Below are 16172 nucleotides of genomic sequence, written 5' to 3' on the forward strand. Positions count from 1 at the left end.
GCACCGCGGTGGCGGAACTGCCGCGCTCTGTGGCCGCGCTCACCCCGGTGCCCTCGGGGCGGAGGTGGCCGGGCCAGGGGCTGCTCACCGCGGCGGGGACGTGTGCTGGGGAACACCGCGGTGTTTTGAGCGGAATGCCAGAGTTTGGGGAACAGATTCTTCTTGCCCATTGTTCAACCACTTCTTTTTTGGAAGGAACACACTCACATTGCAAGATTTGTGTAGGATGGGAGATTTTTTTGTGCAGGGAGGAAGAATGAGGTAATATTTGTGACTTAGTGTTCTATTGAAAACAGGAGCTCGATTTACATTTTCCTCCCTTCTTGCAGAACAGGGTGAGCTTGTTCACCATGAGAAGCTGCGGTTTGTGGCAGGGTTTGGGTTGGCTGAAGGACAGTGGGGCTGCTCTGATCTCTTGCAGGGGTCACCAGTCGTCTTCCACTCAGTAACTCTTGTTTCAGACCCCAAAACCTGTGCTGGAACTGGGATGTGTGTTGTTATAGTGAGGGTACGTGTTCTGAACAAGAAGTAAGAGTGTGAAAGTTTTCGTGTAGCAGAGCTTAAGGGCAGAGGAGGGTTCAGAGGTACTGATCCTTTTTGGCACAGAGGTTAAACAACCCCAGAAGATGACCTGTGTGCAGCAGAAGGTGCGTTGCTCAGCCTGACGTTCTCCCTGCCCGGGTAACTCTTGAGCGGCTCCTGGTCTCCAGGGTGGATCTCCCTTTCCTGGTGTTTGCGCTGGGTGTTCCCTGCTCCTCGGCCACCGAACTGAGCATGAGCCCTCCAGAGAACCGATACCAGCAAAACCTGAGATTTCCGTATCTGTCCTACCTTGGGCAGCTTATGCTGCTGAATTGCTGCGTTTGTGAATCGCTGTGGCTGTGTTGTGTTCTGTAACTATTATGTTGAAATGGAAAGGTGGGGAATTGCGGGTTTTCTTTTGTTTGCTTTGTTTAGCTGCTCTGTTTTCTCCTACAATCCTTCTTGTCCGGTCACTGTAATGTTACCTTGCAAAGGTTAATGACGGTGGCCTGCAGCCAAGTTCTCCGGCTGGCCTCTGGCTGTTCTTAATTACTGTGCCTTCGTGGAGAGATTGCTGGATGAAGGAAGTGGCAGAGAGGAACTGCTAGAGAAGATGTTTTCTTGTAAAACGTGCAGAGAGGTAGTAAATCAAACAAAGTTCTTTTTCTGTTTGCCTTGTCACCAGCCCATTGATAACAGCCAAGTTTTAGAGGTTTTATTGTCCTCCTTGAAAGAAACAGGTCAGGCAGAGCTTGGGAGAAAAGCTTAAGATATTTGCTTTTCAGATTATTTTTTTTAAGGAAGTAGGTATAATGTAGGGTATTTGTGAAGATTGTTGCGCTTCCTTCTACAGCGGCTGAGATTTGTATTTTTTCCAGGGGTTCACTGGGCCCCAAGCTGGTGAACAGTGTTTGAGTTGGCACTGTTATTTTAACTTTTCCGGGCTCATGTCCGCAATGCAGAGTGGGCCAGAGGCTCTGCCCAGTCACAGATACCTGTGTGAGTGTTTGGTCGGAGGCTCCACCTGCGGATGCAGGTTCCTGCTCCTGCTTTGTCTGGGTTTTGGCTCACTGAAGTCAGCTTGGTACTTCCATCTTGCTGGGATTTAGATGCAAGGCCTCAACTGGTGATCATTCAGCTTTTGGATGTGAATCTTCGTGTGGGAGGGTTGTTCCTCCAGCTCTTTGTGCCCGTGAAGGTGGAAGGTCCAGCAGAGGTGTAGGCCACTGACGTGGGGCCGCGCGCTTACCCCTGCAGAGGGATTAGAAATCAATCAGGCTGCTTCAGGAAATAAGGCTGCAACAAGGTGCATGTTTGCCTCCAGATGTTTTTCTGTTTAATCTGAAACACGGAAGTTATTTAATTAATTAGAACAAACATAGTGCCAGATTTACTTGGTGATTCCTTCTCTTCCTCTGAGATTTTCAAGCAAGATTGTTAATGTCTTCTGCTTATGTCTGGTAGGATTTTTCAGTAGGGCTTATTGATTTTTATTATTTATTAACAGTATTTCGCCTTCATCTTCCTTTTTTCAGTCATCTTTCTTTTCATCTTTCCCACGACCCTGGTGATTTAGGTGGAGGGCCAGGTTGTGGCCTTGCTGGTCCAGAACTTAGAGCGCCTGGATGAGAGTGTGAAGGAGGAGGCGGACGGCGTCCACAACACGCTGGGTAAGTGGCTGGTGCGCAGCCGCTCGCTCCCTCCTGCCCTTTGAGCGAAGGGGGCGGGTTATCCCCCCGCTTTCCCTCCTGACTCCTTTCCTCCTGAACTGCCAACATGACAGCAGAGGACCTGGAGCAGCTTTTGTTCAAGCTCGGCTTTAGCTGAGGTGAAGCCTGGTCCCTGGAGCAGTGTTTGCCCCAGGGCTGCTCTGAGGTGTCTCATCCCACAGGGAGGTGATGACACTCAGATGAAACTGCCCTGCTCCAGGAGGGCTCCACTGCTTATGTATTTGCTACATGCTCATCTGTCAGCTCTACCTTCTCCCTTAGGAGAGCTGCTTATGTCTTAGGAATAGATTTAACTTTTAGGTAGCAAAACATTTGTATTTCATATGAGCACGTTGTTACCTCTCTGTTCCCCAGTCCTTGTACAACAGTCACTGCTCTGCAGTGTCTCACTGTTAGTAGCGTTTAGCCCATCATCTGCTCCTTGCAGTTGTTTGGGATTGTGATCTCCCGAGGACTGGAAGAATGATGGAGGCTGGAAACACGAGTTTTGGAATTTTTTGTGCCGCTGTTGGTGTTAGTTTAGTTTTGTGCAGTGAGAATCGCTGCTGCAGTAGAGGGAAGGTGTCTCAGGCTTCTTCCAGCAAGGAGAGTTGCACTGAGGATGGACTATGTGGGCAATGTGAAACCTGAGAGGGTATCGTACACCTGAGCTTAAAGTCTCACTCAAAACCCAGGTGGTTTTGTAAGGAAGATGTAAGTTTGAGAAGAGCAGCGCAGCCCTAGGACCTTCTGGCGAAGCAGTGTCAATCCGGCCAGGGCTGGGCAGCAGGTGGGGCAAAGCGGCTGTTTCGTGTGTGTCTCCCCAGCGATCGTGGAGAACATGGCGGAGTTCCGGCCGGAGATGTGCACCGAGGCCGCGCAGCAGGGCCTGATGCAGTGGCTGCTCAAGAGGCTGAAGGTGAGCGGGTTCCTCTGTGCTGGGACGTGTCACAGCACAAACTGATGGGTTACAGGCCCAAAGCTGTTTAGTATTGGCTCTTGCCATTTCTGTAGGTTATCTTTGTGACAAGATTTAACATTTGTGAATACAGTGAACTCAAAACGCCTCAAACTGGGAAGTTTGCCCCTTTTAAAACTTCTTATAAACTAGCAAAATGGAAAGAGTTGGCTTTACACAATGTGATGCAAGTCTGTGAGTAGAAGTACTCTCATTTTTGTAGTGTTTGCCTAGAAGAGCATCTGATGTTCAGTCGACTTGAAGGCTTTCACTTGTTTCTGTGGGAGGTATTTTTGTTGACATGTCCCTCACCCTGCCATGAGAATGAGGGTCTGTCCACCACCCAGTGCTGGAGCTCTGCTTGTCCCCTTCCCCCGCAGAGCAGCTGCTCTGCACCTAAAGCAGCCCTTACAATAAGCCAGTTTTGCATATATGTTAAGAGAAGCCAATTTAAGGACGAAAAGCTAGAATTCAGGGTTTGTTTCCTCTGCAGTTTAGTTTAAATGGACACACTTCTGTCTTGTCTTTATATTGTAAACGTCTTACAGTAGAAAGTATCTTTTTTTTCTGTTGATATAATTCCTGTATGGTCCATGGCTGAGGAATATAAAAGCTTATCCGTGAGCAGGGAAACTAAAAAACACAACTTCTGCCTTTCCTTCCTACATCTCTAACACTTTTTTTGAGTTCTGAGTGATGTCTTTTTTTAACGGCTGCTGGCGGTGGCTTTTTCTTTGAACTCATCTAATTGCCTTTTGAATTTAAAATTACTCTTTGATATTCTTAGCGTCCTGTGGCAGTGAGTTACACAGTTAAGCTCTGTCTTGTGTGAAAAGATGCCTAAACATTCCCTGGAAAATACTGTAGGGAGGTTCGTCTCCTACAGAACTCGTGAAGAAAACTTAGCAAACAGATTCTGCCTTTTTCCTGACCTGTTCGGAAGGCATTATTAGCACTTACACATTTAAATGTCTTTATAGTCAGAAGGCCTCTGAATCACAGAAATACTCTCTCAGCTTTCTAAGTGTGCAGAAATTCCTCTGTACCCCTCAAATACTTGTTAGCAGAAGTAACCTATAATTTCTCACTACAGGTAGTAGCATAATAATATTTTTTTTGCTTAAAAACAAAAAGCGGAGTTAATTTTATTCCAGGCAGGTGTGTACTGAGTGTGGCTCTGCCGCCCGCCTTGTAATTACTCTGGCAGCTGAAAGACCCAGAAACTTGGGAAGGTAAAATAATCACAACCTGAATTCCCTTGCTTAGTTCCACAGAAAATAAACTCGGTGCTGCGTGTGTCTGTGTGAGCCGTGCCTGGGCTGGGCCATGTGCTCAGCGCTGCTCTTTCTGACCAAGATGCTGTCACGGGGAGCTGCACGTTAATGGAACCCTTGCCCAGGCACCTTTGCTATTGGCAGCGCGTGGTCTCAAGTCTCTGGCCCTGCCAGATGTGTTTGGGATGAAACCAGGACCTCAGCATCTGGGCAGAGCCTTGCACTGCTGGAGAAGGGCTGTGGGATGAGTTAACATCAGGGTTCTGTCCACGTCTGGCACACAGCGCAGTGCGAGTTTCTGTTTTCTGACTCGGCGTCAGGTTGTGTAATTGTGTTCTGACTGTCAGAACCTCCTCCGAAGGCTCAGGTGGACAGCTTAATAGCTCACTGCTCCACCACAGTCGGCGTTTGATGATGTTGTGGGCAGCCTTGAGAGAGCCACCCATGGTTTCCTGACGTGTGTCGTAGGACAGCAGCTGGTGCATGCTGTGCCACAGTTATAGAACATCATGGAAAGTTCATCACAGGAAAGAGATCCTATGTTGCAAAAAACCTGACACTCTTCTCAGGGGTTTTGAGCCAACTTGGTCAAACCTGCTTATGGAGGACAGCATGAGGGACTGGAGTGGAGCTTCTACTCGTGTGCACAGGCACACATAGCCCGCAATCAGAGAGATTTATTGCTGTTTTGTCACTGAGGCACACTGCAAAATTACCACTGTTGTATGTTGGTTTAAATGTTGCTCACACGTTGGGTGATTTGATTAATGTGTTCAGATGAGTGAAATGCAGAGAGCCGTGCCCTGCTGAGCCTCGTGTTCTTCCTGCCCGCAGGCCAAGATGCCCTTTGATGCCAACAAGCTGTACTGCAGCGAGGTGCTGGCTATCCTGCTGCAGAACAACGATGGTGAGCGTGCCCCGGGGATCCGCAGCGCTCCTGCCCCGGCCCGGGCAATCCCGTGAGCGCCATCTCCTCCCCTGCAGCCCTTGTGCTCTGTCAAGCTGTATTGATTTTGCTCACTGATGTATCAGTGTTAGACGGCTGTAAAATCTGACAGTTAGCTTCATTTTTCTCTCTCTTCTTCCCCCCTTTCCCCCACCTCCGTCTAGACAACAGAGAATTGCTCGGGGAGCTGGATGGGATCGATGTGCTGCTTCAGCAGTTATCGGTGAGTAATTCCCTGCACCCTCTCTGCGAGGGTGAGAGGAGGTGGGGAGTTGTGGGGCCAGCGCTGTGGCCGTCCCGAGTGCTTTGTGTTTGGTGCAGGCTTAGGCCCGGAATAACTTCCACATGAGTGTGTCATCCGTGTTAAGGGAGGTTAAGCCCTGGTTTACAGATCTTAATGCAGAGGTGTGTGGGAGTTACATTGCTTTGTTTATAGTGACAGGGCAAGTTGGAGTTGGGCAGGGTGCTTGTGGTGTAAAATGTTCACGTGTGCTCTACAACAGCAGGGACAGAATAGAGCCCTCCGTTTTGGGGTAATTCTGTCATCTTTGCCATGCAGGTGTTCAAACGCCACAACCCTGGCACAGCAGAAGAACAGGAGATGATGGAGAACCTGTTTGACTCACTGTGCTCCTGCCTGATGCTCAGTTCCAACCGCGATCGCTTCCTGAAGGGCGAGGGTCTGCAGCTCATGAACCTGATGCTCAGGTACCCTGGTCACTTTGCCATTTTCTGCCTGCTCTTGACCTACCAACACTCATCCTGGCTAAATACTTGTGTTTCTCTGATTATAAAATGTCTGTGTTAGCATATTTGTCCATTTTCTGTTTCTTTTTTTCCAGCGTATAGTTGGACCTTCTCAGACATAATAAAAGCTCCGCTCTTTGTCTTTAGCTTTGTTTCCTAGGAAATGGGGATAGTGCAATAGGTGCTGGAGAGCAGCAGTGCAGGGTGGCCAGATGAAACAAAGCTGTAGGGCAGGCCATGAATCCTTTAAGGATTTCAGAGACCCCTGTGAGGGTGCGAGGGAACCTTTGGATGTCTCTAGAGAAAACGTTTTTCCTTTGTTCCCCGGTTCAAGATTCACACTGTTGTGTATCCTCTGAGCTGATGAATTTTTGTGGATGTTGATACAAAAATTGCTTTTGTGACACAGGCATAACATGCAGTTCTTGTGACATGTCTTGTCACACCACGAGTCTCCAGGGCTTCTCTGCTCTCTCTCCTGGCACTGGATTGTGTCTCCACTGACCGGCTGCCCCAGAGTGGGTCTGTCTGTCCGTCCCCAGCTGTGCGGCGGCTGTTTGGCCAACGCCAGCGAGCGGCGACAAGTTCCCGCAGTGCATGGCTGAGGAATGTGCAGCAGCAAGGAACTGAATAAATACCCAAATGTGGATTATTCAAATAGGAACGCTGGGTTTTCTTGAGGCTAATTAAAGAAAAGCTTCAAAACTAAGACCGAGAGGGAGGCCTCCCTCTGCCTCCAGTACTAAGCTGCTAAGCTAACCTTGCAGAACTAATTACTTGGAGTTCTTGTGCCATGTGGGTGGGACTCAGCGTTTGGATTTTTAATAGCTTTTCCCTCATTTTTGGACTCTGCTATTTAGCACTCTCTGTACCAGGACCCCAGCTGGAAAATTATGACAAGAGGAAAATTTCTCCCTGAATGCGTTTTCCTGTCCCCCTGGCTAGTTGTGAAGGGATTAGGAGGGACAAAGCCTGACTTAACTGCCAGCAGCAGCTCTGTCTGATGGAAGGAGTTTCCAGTACCTCAATCTTTTGGTGCTCAGAAACCAAACTTATTCTACAGTCTGAATGGGATTGATAAAGTGACAATGGAAAACAAGTAACAGTTCACAGAACATTTTCTAGAAGCTTACATTGCTGCTGTCCATAAGCATGGACTATACTGACAGTTGATTATTTTTTTTTAAACTCTTCTAGTAGTAGAAAAGCCGAAGTTCTCCTGACCTGGCTGTTTGAGCAAATAACGTGAGTTGCTGGTTGACTGAGTCTGATCCCAGCGCAGCTCCTGGCCTTGGCCTGTCCCACCCTGCAAGTCATTTAGAGAGAGCAGCACCTCATTGGACAGAGCGAGGAAACTTCTTGCTTCTAATGATGTCTTCAGAGAGAGTCAGAGGCATTAAGCTGCTGATTTTATTGCTGATTAATGTTTTTCTTCTTTTGAAGAGCTGCCAACCACTTTTCGTAGTATGTTGTACTATCTGTGGTGTTGACATGCCAGTTCATTCCTGTACCTTGTTTGCCAGACAAAGTGTGTGAGAACTGACACTGCAAGGTTTTGAGTGCTTGTGGGTTTTTTTTACAGATTTTAATATCCAGAAGCTATTTAATGGCTATTAACTCTGCTAACCTCTGTTGTCTTTGGGAGTTCTCCTGCTGTATGCTCACAGGAGCTTGTTTTTTTGGTGCCACTTTGGTAGTGGCAGGTTAGAGTTGTGAATGGGGAGCGATCCTCATTATAACAGCTGTGACCAGAGAGCTGCACCAGAGTGTTCGCTTCTGTGTCTTCTTGATACCTTCATGATAAACAGCAAAGAACAGCAATGCCGCTCTGTTGTGATCGACCACCTCGCCCACAAACTGGGCAGGATATTTTTCTCTCCTGTCGGTGTCCTCTGAAGACTGGGGGAAGAGATCTGTTATTTTTTAGTTTTTATGTGGAAGGCGGTTAATCATTGTACTATGGTCTGTATAGATGAAAGAACAAATAAGCAAAGTTGAAAGTTTATTGACATGATGTGAGATAGATAAGCTGCGTGAGAATAAAGATATCAGGCTTGGATCTCCAGGACTGTCTTGGAGAACAGAGCATTCTATATCTCGTGCTGCCCAGTGCATCCGGCCAAGCTGTTCCTTTAATAATGGTTGGGCACACAGACCTGCAGGTGAGCGTCGCGTCTGGAACGCGCTCGAGATGTTCCTGTGGACACAGATGAAAACAGGACTGTGTTCTGCACAAACGCCAACAGTGAAAGATGTTGTTTTGTGTGAACTCGCACTGGTTTATGGGGAGCCAGCGGTGGCACCTGAACAGGTGCCTGATGTGGCTGATGTGCTGTGCGCGTCCCCAGCGTGTCCTGGTCACGGGCTGGCGGTGCTGGGGGGACTCGCCCTTGGACGTCCCCGAGCGGCTCAGGGAGCCGAGGGTTTGGGACAGGGACAGCCTGTGGCAGCACAGACCAAGGGGCAGTTGTGAAGCAGGGTAAGAGCACGGGTATATGTAACTATTTGATTGGCATCTCTGCAGCAATGGAGGCTCGTTTAATTTATAGAGTGTCTTTGTCAATAATAAGATGGTTTGTCAAGGTGGTAGCCACCAGTAAAAAATGTATAAATATAGAATTGAATTAAATACATATTTTTTTTAGGTCAGGAAGCACAGTTTTAGTACACAGTCCCTCAGCCTTGCCTTGGTGACCTAAATGCAGTTTACCTTTCAAAGCCAAAAGACAGAAGCCCAGGCTGGTGCTGTGAGTTCTGTGCACAGGCTGGCAGGGAGCTCGTGGCTTTGGCTGCAGAGTTGTGTTGGGCTTTGGAGGAGACGCAGCCGCTGCGCTCCCAGGGATGTGGCAGAAAGAGTCTCCATTGCACAGGAAAAATGCCGCGTGGCTTTCCCAGTGATCAACTGAAGGTGTGTGTGTGTGTGCACAGACAAACACGGCGACGGGAGCTCAGGGAAACTTGCATCACTTGGGCAACACCATCTTCCTTCTGCAGCTGCTCAGCGGCTCTTCGTGACCCTCAGAAATGCATTTGCTCCCTCACAGCAAAACCAGCTGTACGGCTCCATGGCTTGGCCAGAGTTATTTCAGGGTGTAATTTTTGTGATCATTGAAATCCTTTTATATTTTCTTGTCCTGCTGTTCCTAATGACCCCATGGAAACTTAGACTGTCTCTTTACTAAATCTTCTGGTTAATTAAACAGAACCATTTTATGCAGCACTTCCCAGAAGATCTGGTATTCTGCTTTTGCTGGTGTTTTGGAAAGCGAGAGATTGTGTCATGCTAATGTGGAAGGTCCAAATAATGTTGGCACCCTTTTGTTTTGAAATAATAAACGTACCAAAAGAGTTATCTCAGATGTGATGGTATTAAAAGGAGGAAAACTAATGGTCAGCAAATCAAGGTGTAATTCAGAGCTCCTGTGAAGCCTGAGGTCACCCCTGTTTGGTGATACTCATGTGTGCTTGTCTTTGCATTAGTGTTCAGCTAAAAGTTACCTCAATAAGCACAGATGAGAGTAAGATAAACTGCTTGCCCTCTGGCAGGATAAATATTTCAAATAAAATCAACTCTAGACAGTCCAGTCAAGCAGCTATTGATCTCTAACAGCCTGAACTTAAACCCAATGAATATTCCAGAGATCAGCTCTGTGCAACCTTCCTAAATGCTGATCAATATGCAATTACTTCCCCTGAAAACATTTCTCATATTGTCTGGCCTACGCAATGCTCCCTGCTCAGCTCTCTGCTCTTCGTTGTGTCATCAGATAGTTTAAATTTTCCTCTGGATGAATTATAAATTCCTCTGTTTCTGGTCTGAAAGGTACAGAGCTTTTGGAGATGGTTTTCAGACTATCTGTGTGTTATTGGTGTGAGTTACCAGTATCTGAACTCATATTAAACCGGAATAGCCCAGAATCTGTCTGCATCCTTCCAAAGGTGATTTCTGGAGATGGGGTTTCTTTTTCGTAGATGACCACCCAACTTGCTCCTTTATTAAACTGCATTATTGCGAGATCTAAATCCTCACCTTTTGGTGTGACGGTGTTTGCCCTGTGTGTCCAACCCAGCCTGCCCTGCCAGTCTGTGCCAGTGCTCGTGAGGTGGGGAAGCAATAACTTCTTCAATAACCGAGAAATAAAAAGTAAGAAAATAAAACCATAACAGTAAAATATATAAAATGAAATAAAAAGAAAATAGAAAATAAAAGGATACTAAAAACATTTTAAAAAGAAATAACCGAGAGACTATTCTCAGCCACAGTTTTGAAAAGAGTATTTGCTGACATAATGTTTTGGCTCCTGGAAGAGCTTGTGCTCAGACTCTTTGCACTTTCCCTGTCATGTTTGTTTCCCTTTGCGTGCTGTATTTTTGAAGTAGTGTGGTCCAAAGCTCCTCATGCCCCCGAACATTGTAACGTGCAGCTTTCCCTTGGCAGGGAGAAGAAGATTTCCCGCAGCAGCGCGCTGAAGGTGCTGGACCACGCCATGATCGGGCCCGAGGGCACCGACAACTGCCACAAGTTTGTCGACATTCTGGGACTCAGGACCATCTTTCCTCTCTTCATGAAATCACCCAAGAAGATAAAGAAGGTTGGAACGACTGAAAAAGAGCACGAAGGTGGGTGTGCTGCCCAGGACGGGGGGCGGGAGCAGCACCTCCGAGGTGCACTCAGGTCCAGGGTCCTGCTCGCTGTGACTGTCACCGTCAGCTGTTGGTGACACGCTTGCCCTGCTTGTTTTGGTAGCAGCAGTGCCTAGCAATTCCATTTCATGTGCTGTTAATAAGTTATTTTACTCCTGTAGGGCCTGTTGTTTGAAGCTCTGACTCTTTGATGCAAAACTCTTTTGAAAAGAGTAATGAGGCAACTACAGATGTCACCTCAAAAGCAGCGTTTTCGTGGCTCTGAGCGCTGGAGTGTGACTCGATGAACATCAGGCATTGCAGAAATAAACTGCAAGCTTTTGAAGTTGCTTTTTTTTTTTGTTGTTTTGTTTTTCTATTTTTTTCCTTTCTCCCCTGGAAAACTCTGAACAGAAATCTGCTGTGAAGTATGACTGCAGAACCTTCTGCTGAACTGAATCCCCGGCTCGGTCCCTCCCGCTTCTGGTGACTTTGCCTTTTCCATTTGGTTAATAATTGACTGTGTCTTGGAAGAAACTTTAAATACTGCCAGAGGTGCTTGAGGTTTTGTGGCAGTTTGTTACTCATCTCAGTTCTGTAAAGGGTGAATGGTGTCGAAAGCTGAAGAGGTGTCAGTGGGTGTCAGGATTGCCAATATCCGTCCTGGCAGCAAACCAAGGGGAACGGGAGAGAGATGACAGCAAACCGGGAGCTCTAAACCCAACCAGCCCGGCTTGGTACTGGGGTTTGGTGCAATGAAATTGCGAAGAGTGCATTTCCGCTTAGATGGTGGATTTAGGGGATGGTTTGAAATCTTACTTTACAGTATGAAAACAAGGTGATTTAATTCCTACTGAGAAAGCTCAAGCTAGAGTACAAGCTTCTGAGTCGAGATCTGGGTCTGTGGCTCACGTCCCTGACTGAATTTTTTGGTTTGGGAAAGCGAGTTAATCTCTGTCTTGTCTGCTTCGTCTTGAGAGTGCAGATGACATCTGTGGCAAAAAAAGATGCTGAAGGGAGTGGAACGTCTCCCTTATGAGGAAAGGCTGAGGGAGCTGAGTCTCTCTAGTTTGGAGGAGACTGAGGGGTGACCTTATTCATGTTTACAGATATATAAAGGGTGAGTGTCAGGAGGATGGAGCCAGGCTCTTCTCGGTGACAACCAATGATAGGACAAGGGATAATGGGTACAAACTGGAACACAAGAGGTTCCACTTAAATTTGAGAAGAAACTTCTTCCCAGTGAGGGTGGCAGAACCTGGCCCAGGCTTCCCAGGGAGGTTGTGGAGTCTCCTTCTATGCAGACATTCCAACCCGCCTGGATACCTTCCTGTGTAACCTCGTCTGGGTGTTCCTGCTCCATGGGGGGATTGCACTGGATGAGCTTTCCAGGTCCATTCCAACCCCTGACATTCTGTGATTCTGTGAAAGTCTTGGCTGCTGTGAGAATTTGGTACCAGTCTGGAAAACCCTCACAGGGTCAGTTCCTGACTGTTTCTGTGATAGGGAAAAAAAGCAAATCTGCCCTCAGGAGAACGGAGTGATCCGTGCAAGCAGGCTCCGTCTCGTACCTCCATCTCATTCATATTCAGGAGAAATGGAGGACATTAAGATGAGTCCAGAAATCAGTTTTATTAAAATAAACTCTCCCTAAACCACTGTGGTAGTAAGGCAAATTTCCTTTGTTTTACATCGCTGGGCAGGTGAGTTACTGAATTTCTAATGACGAGAGCTAATTGAGATGTTTCACAGGGTTCCCCTGGAGCCTGCACAGCCCTTGTCCTGACGTGGGTACACGCGGCACCGTGTGTGTTTTACTGTTAATGACTCTGTGCTCGGGGCGCTGGGGTTGCGACGCTCCCAGGTCTGAGGGAAACGCTGCGTGGCTGGAGGGTGACTGGGAGTCGGCGTCCTCCGGGCTGTCAGAGCCCCGAACATGCTGCTGTCTGCATTGATCTATCAAAGGGAATGCTGCTGTTCAGTCTTGTCACCTTTTCTTGTAGAAACTTTATCTTGTGTTCAAATTGTTTAAAAACAAAATTAATTACAACGATCGTCTTCTGCCAGGAAAATGTTAATGTCTATGTCAAAATCTCGGTGTGACTTAGCGAGCTTTTATTTGTTACAGAAATCTAGAATCCAGATTAAATTTGATAAAAATAGCTTTCCTATAATGTATTTATCTCTTTTTTTAAAGCTAGCATAAAGGTGCCAGTGCTGGTTAGCCACGTTTTAAACACTGTCACTGCTTAAAAATGATTTTACTCTAGGGAGTCTGTGAACCATTTAAATTCAAACTGCATGTATTTATGCTTTATATACACTATGTAATTAGGAAAAAAAGGAGCGGAAAATTTCTTATCTGTCTCTATGGATGATCCGAGTCCGAAGATTTGGCTGGTGGTGTTTGACTGCACATTGGTGGGCTTGTGTGCCACAGCCCTGCGTGTCACCTGGAGACTCTAGGGAATTGTAAAAGGGTGTTTGCCCAAGTCATCTTCGTTTAAGTGCCTTCTTGAGACTTGGATGAGAGTTTTACTTAGGAATGCTTAATTTGATCACCTGAGAATTAGCTCAGCCCCTTTCCAAGGCTGTTGTGCCTGTTCCCCTCTCGCAGTACGGAACCCTCTTTTGGAGCTGCTCAGCTACGCGCTTCCTTTAAAAAACAACAGCAGCAAAACCGTTTCTTAGTGAATCTGCTCTTTGTCCTCTGTAGCCCAGACTGAGAGGCAGCAAATCCCCGCGGTGAGTCCTGTGCAGAGTTCCCTGGGTCCGGAGCAGTGAAAAGGCAGCAACAGAAAAATGGTTTGACAAAGAGTGTCTTTATCAACTGAGCACCCTGTGCCAGAGCAGCGAACATTTGTCATGTGGGGGTCGTCTGGAGTGAATACACAGGGAAGGCATCAGTCTGGCTGAACAGAACTTTATTATGCCAATTTGTTATTTTACCATCAACCCTCCAGAATACGGCAGGAATCTGTTACTTGAATGAGCCATGATGCCGAGTACAGAGTTAAATTTATCTCAATTAAAGTTAGCATTCTCTGTTACAAGAACATCACAAAAATAAACCTTCTCAGTTGATAGAAAGAATTGTGTTTTACATTCAGCATGATGCTTGAATGTCAGCTCACCCGGGGCATTGTGCGGAGCTTTTTCAACCTTTCCAGGCCCCACTTTACCCATCAGTAAAATCAGAATTTCTTACTGCCATCAGTATTTTAAGATGAGATTTTTTTTGGCAAAATATTTTGAGATAGTTGAGTGGGCCAGTCTTTTAGAATGCGGAGTACCAATGTGGTTTGTGTGTAGAAAGGGCAGAAATTTCTGAAAGAGGTGTGTGTGTGTTTGTTTCCTGGCACTTCCCTGTTCCTAATTAGAGCCGCTGTGTTCCACTGGGTTCACCGGAGCACCCGCTGTCCTGCACCCGACGTGGCCCCGTGGGACATGACCTGGTCCGTGCCAGGACGCGGCCTGGTCCACATGGTGCTGCAGGATGTGGGGAGCTCCCCGCCAGATGGGGTCCCACAGGATGAAATGTGAAAAACAACAGAAAAGGAGGGTGTGGTGATGGCAGAGGAGCGTGATGTGACAGGACCTCCTGCTGCCGCAGCTGCCGGCGTGGAGCAGATTCATCTGTATTCAGCACAGCGCAGCCCCAGGCGGGATCGATCTCATTAGGGGCTTTTAAACACCACTGGCGTTCTCAGGCCTTCGTGTCTGTCTGAGAGGGACAGGCCCCCCAGAGCCCGTGGTGACTTGGGGCTGGTGCTTCAGTTTGGTGGGGTGACAGATGCAGTGGGACATGGCCTGTGTGGCCACTGCAGCATCAGTGTCCCGGCCAGCAGCAGTACGTGCAGGTGAAGCAGCCAACCCGGCATAAAACAGAGATACCTGCTAATGAAAAATCAGCCTCTGCTTTCCTCTGTCTGCAAATTTGTGAGATTTTGGGCTGGTGATATGAAAAAAGATCATTTTTGATGCATCCTGGCTGCCAGCTGGTAACTGTTGTTCCATTAAGGAACTGTTGGTGCTGAGCGTGGCTCAGCTGGGTGTTTGCTTTGCCTGGGTTTTCTGGAGTGATATGTTGGAAGAATAACTTCATTCTTAAAAAACCTATGTCAGCTTCTTTAGGCTTCTCAGTAGTTTTAAGGATTTTATTGATGAAATGGATGAATGTCTGCATATGAGCACCAAAGGAAAAACGATGGCTAAAATACATTTCCTAGTAAAGGAATATCGAAAAAAAGCAATGAAGATATATCACTGGTGAGAATATTTCTACTAAAATACCATGTCAACACTCCTAAACGCTTCCAAAAAAATAAAGTTTGAGAAAAAATAGCGTGAAATGCAGAATGCTGACTTCTTTCTATAACAGCAGAGGATTGTTGGGATGTATTGAAAAAAGGGTCTTAATTTTTGTCATGCTTTTCTTCACCTTAAGAAAATAGGATCTTGCAAGGACTTTGGAGGCTTTTAGGGTATTTTTTAATGTAGATGCTTAATTTGGCATTGGTTTTTGTTGTGTAGCTGTTTCTGTGCATCAGGAACCTGAGCCATCCTTCACCCGCGTTATCCTGTCGGGATGACGGAGCAGCCGCCCGATAAACCTGTTATCTGCACCGCTCCCTGGCTCTTTGGAACGTGACAAATTGACACCACCTCGGGCAGAAATCTGTTCCTGAGGAAGCCACATTTATAAGTAGCTAATGAAGCGGTGTGTGCTGCCCTGTGCTCGCTGCCGTGTGGGACAGGGACCTGTGCCGCGGCCGGGCAGCGGCGTCACTGTGCGTGGGCAGGTGCTGAGAACCCCCTGCAAGCGCGTGTTGCTGGTTCTTAGGATGCTGGTGTGATCCGTCAAGGCTCCTCGTGGCTTCGGGCCAGGCAGCGCTGTGGAAACGCCTGTTAAGATGGTTTGACAGTAGTAAGATGATGATCCTTTTTCTCTGCATGTTGCATTTTCCTCTCTGAAAATAAAAAATCTTGACACTCCTTCTCTCCACACCACTGTGGGTGAGGAAATGTTTGTGGCCATTGTTGTTCTTGTGTCCTAATCAGCAAGATTAAAGCAAGGACATCTTGGCGAAGTTACCGTTTGGAATATATTGAGATATCTAAAGCAGAGGGTCTGTGCTCAGTGCAGACCTGTGGGCAGGAGGTGACACCAGTGACTTGTCAATTGGGGACCAGCTGCAGCAGGCCTAGGAACTCGGTTCTATCAGCTGTGCAGGGACATGAGCATCGGTGTTGGCTCTTGTGTGCTTGTGCTGTTGACTTGTTACTTGGCTCTGAGGTTTGTGCTGTAAAATATGACCCCAGGAGCAACTGAGGAGACTGTAGAACATGTTTATTTGATTGTGTCTGGTTTGTTGTGGCACATTTATGTTCAG

At 47.2% G+C, this 16172-nt stretch overlaps 1 protein-coding gene across 2 annotated transcripts in view; it reads left to right on the forward strand.

The window, feature by feature from the left end:
- CTNNBL1 (catenin beta like 1) overlaps positions 1 to 16172 on the forward strand; it is a 43783-nt gene that overhangs the window by 14831 nt on the left and 12780 nt on the right. For both annotated transcript variants that reach the window (XM_082065102.1, XM_082065101.1), the window contains exons 6-11: positions 2099 to 2192; positions 3059 to 3150; positions 5298 to 5370; positions 5574 to 5632; positions 5969 to 6117; positions 10595 to 10776. In XM_082065102.1, the coding sequence (XP_081921228.1) occupies positions 2099 to 2192; positions 3059 to 3150; positions 5298 to 5370; positions 5574 to 5632; positions 5969 to 6117; positions 10595 to 10776 (649 nt within the window). The remainder of the gene's footprint in view (positions 1 to 2098; positions 2193 to 3058; positions 3151 to 5297; positions 5371 to 5573; positions 5633 to 5968; positions 6118 to 10594; positions 10777 to 16172) is intronic.

Source organism: Streptopelia decaocto, assembly GCF_964273445.1.
Source record: "Streptopelia decaocto genome assembly, chromosome: 14".
Lineage (NCBI taxonomy): Eukaryota > Metazoa > Chordata > Aves > Columbiformes > Columbidae > Streptopelia > Streptopelia decaocto.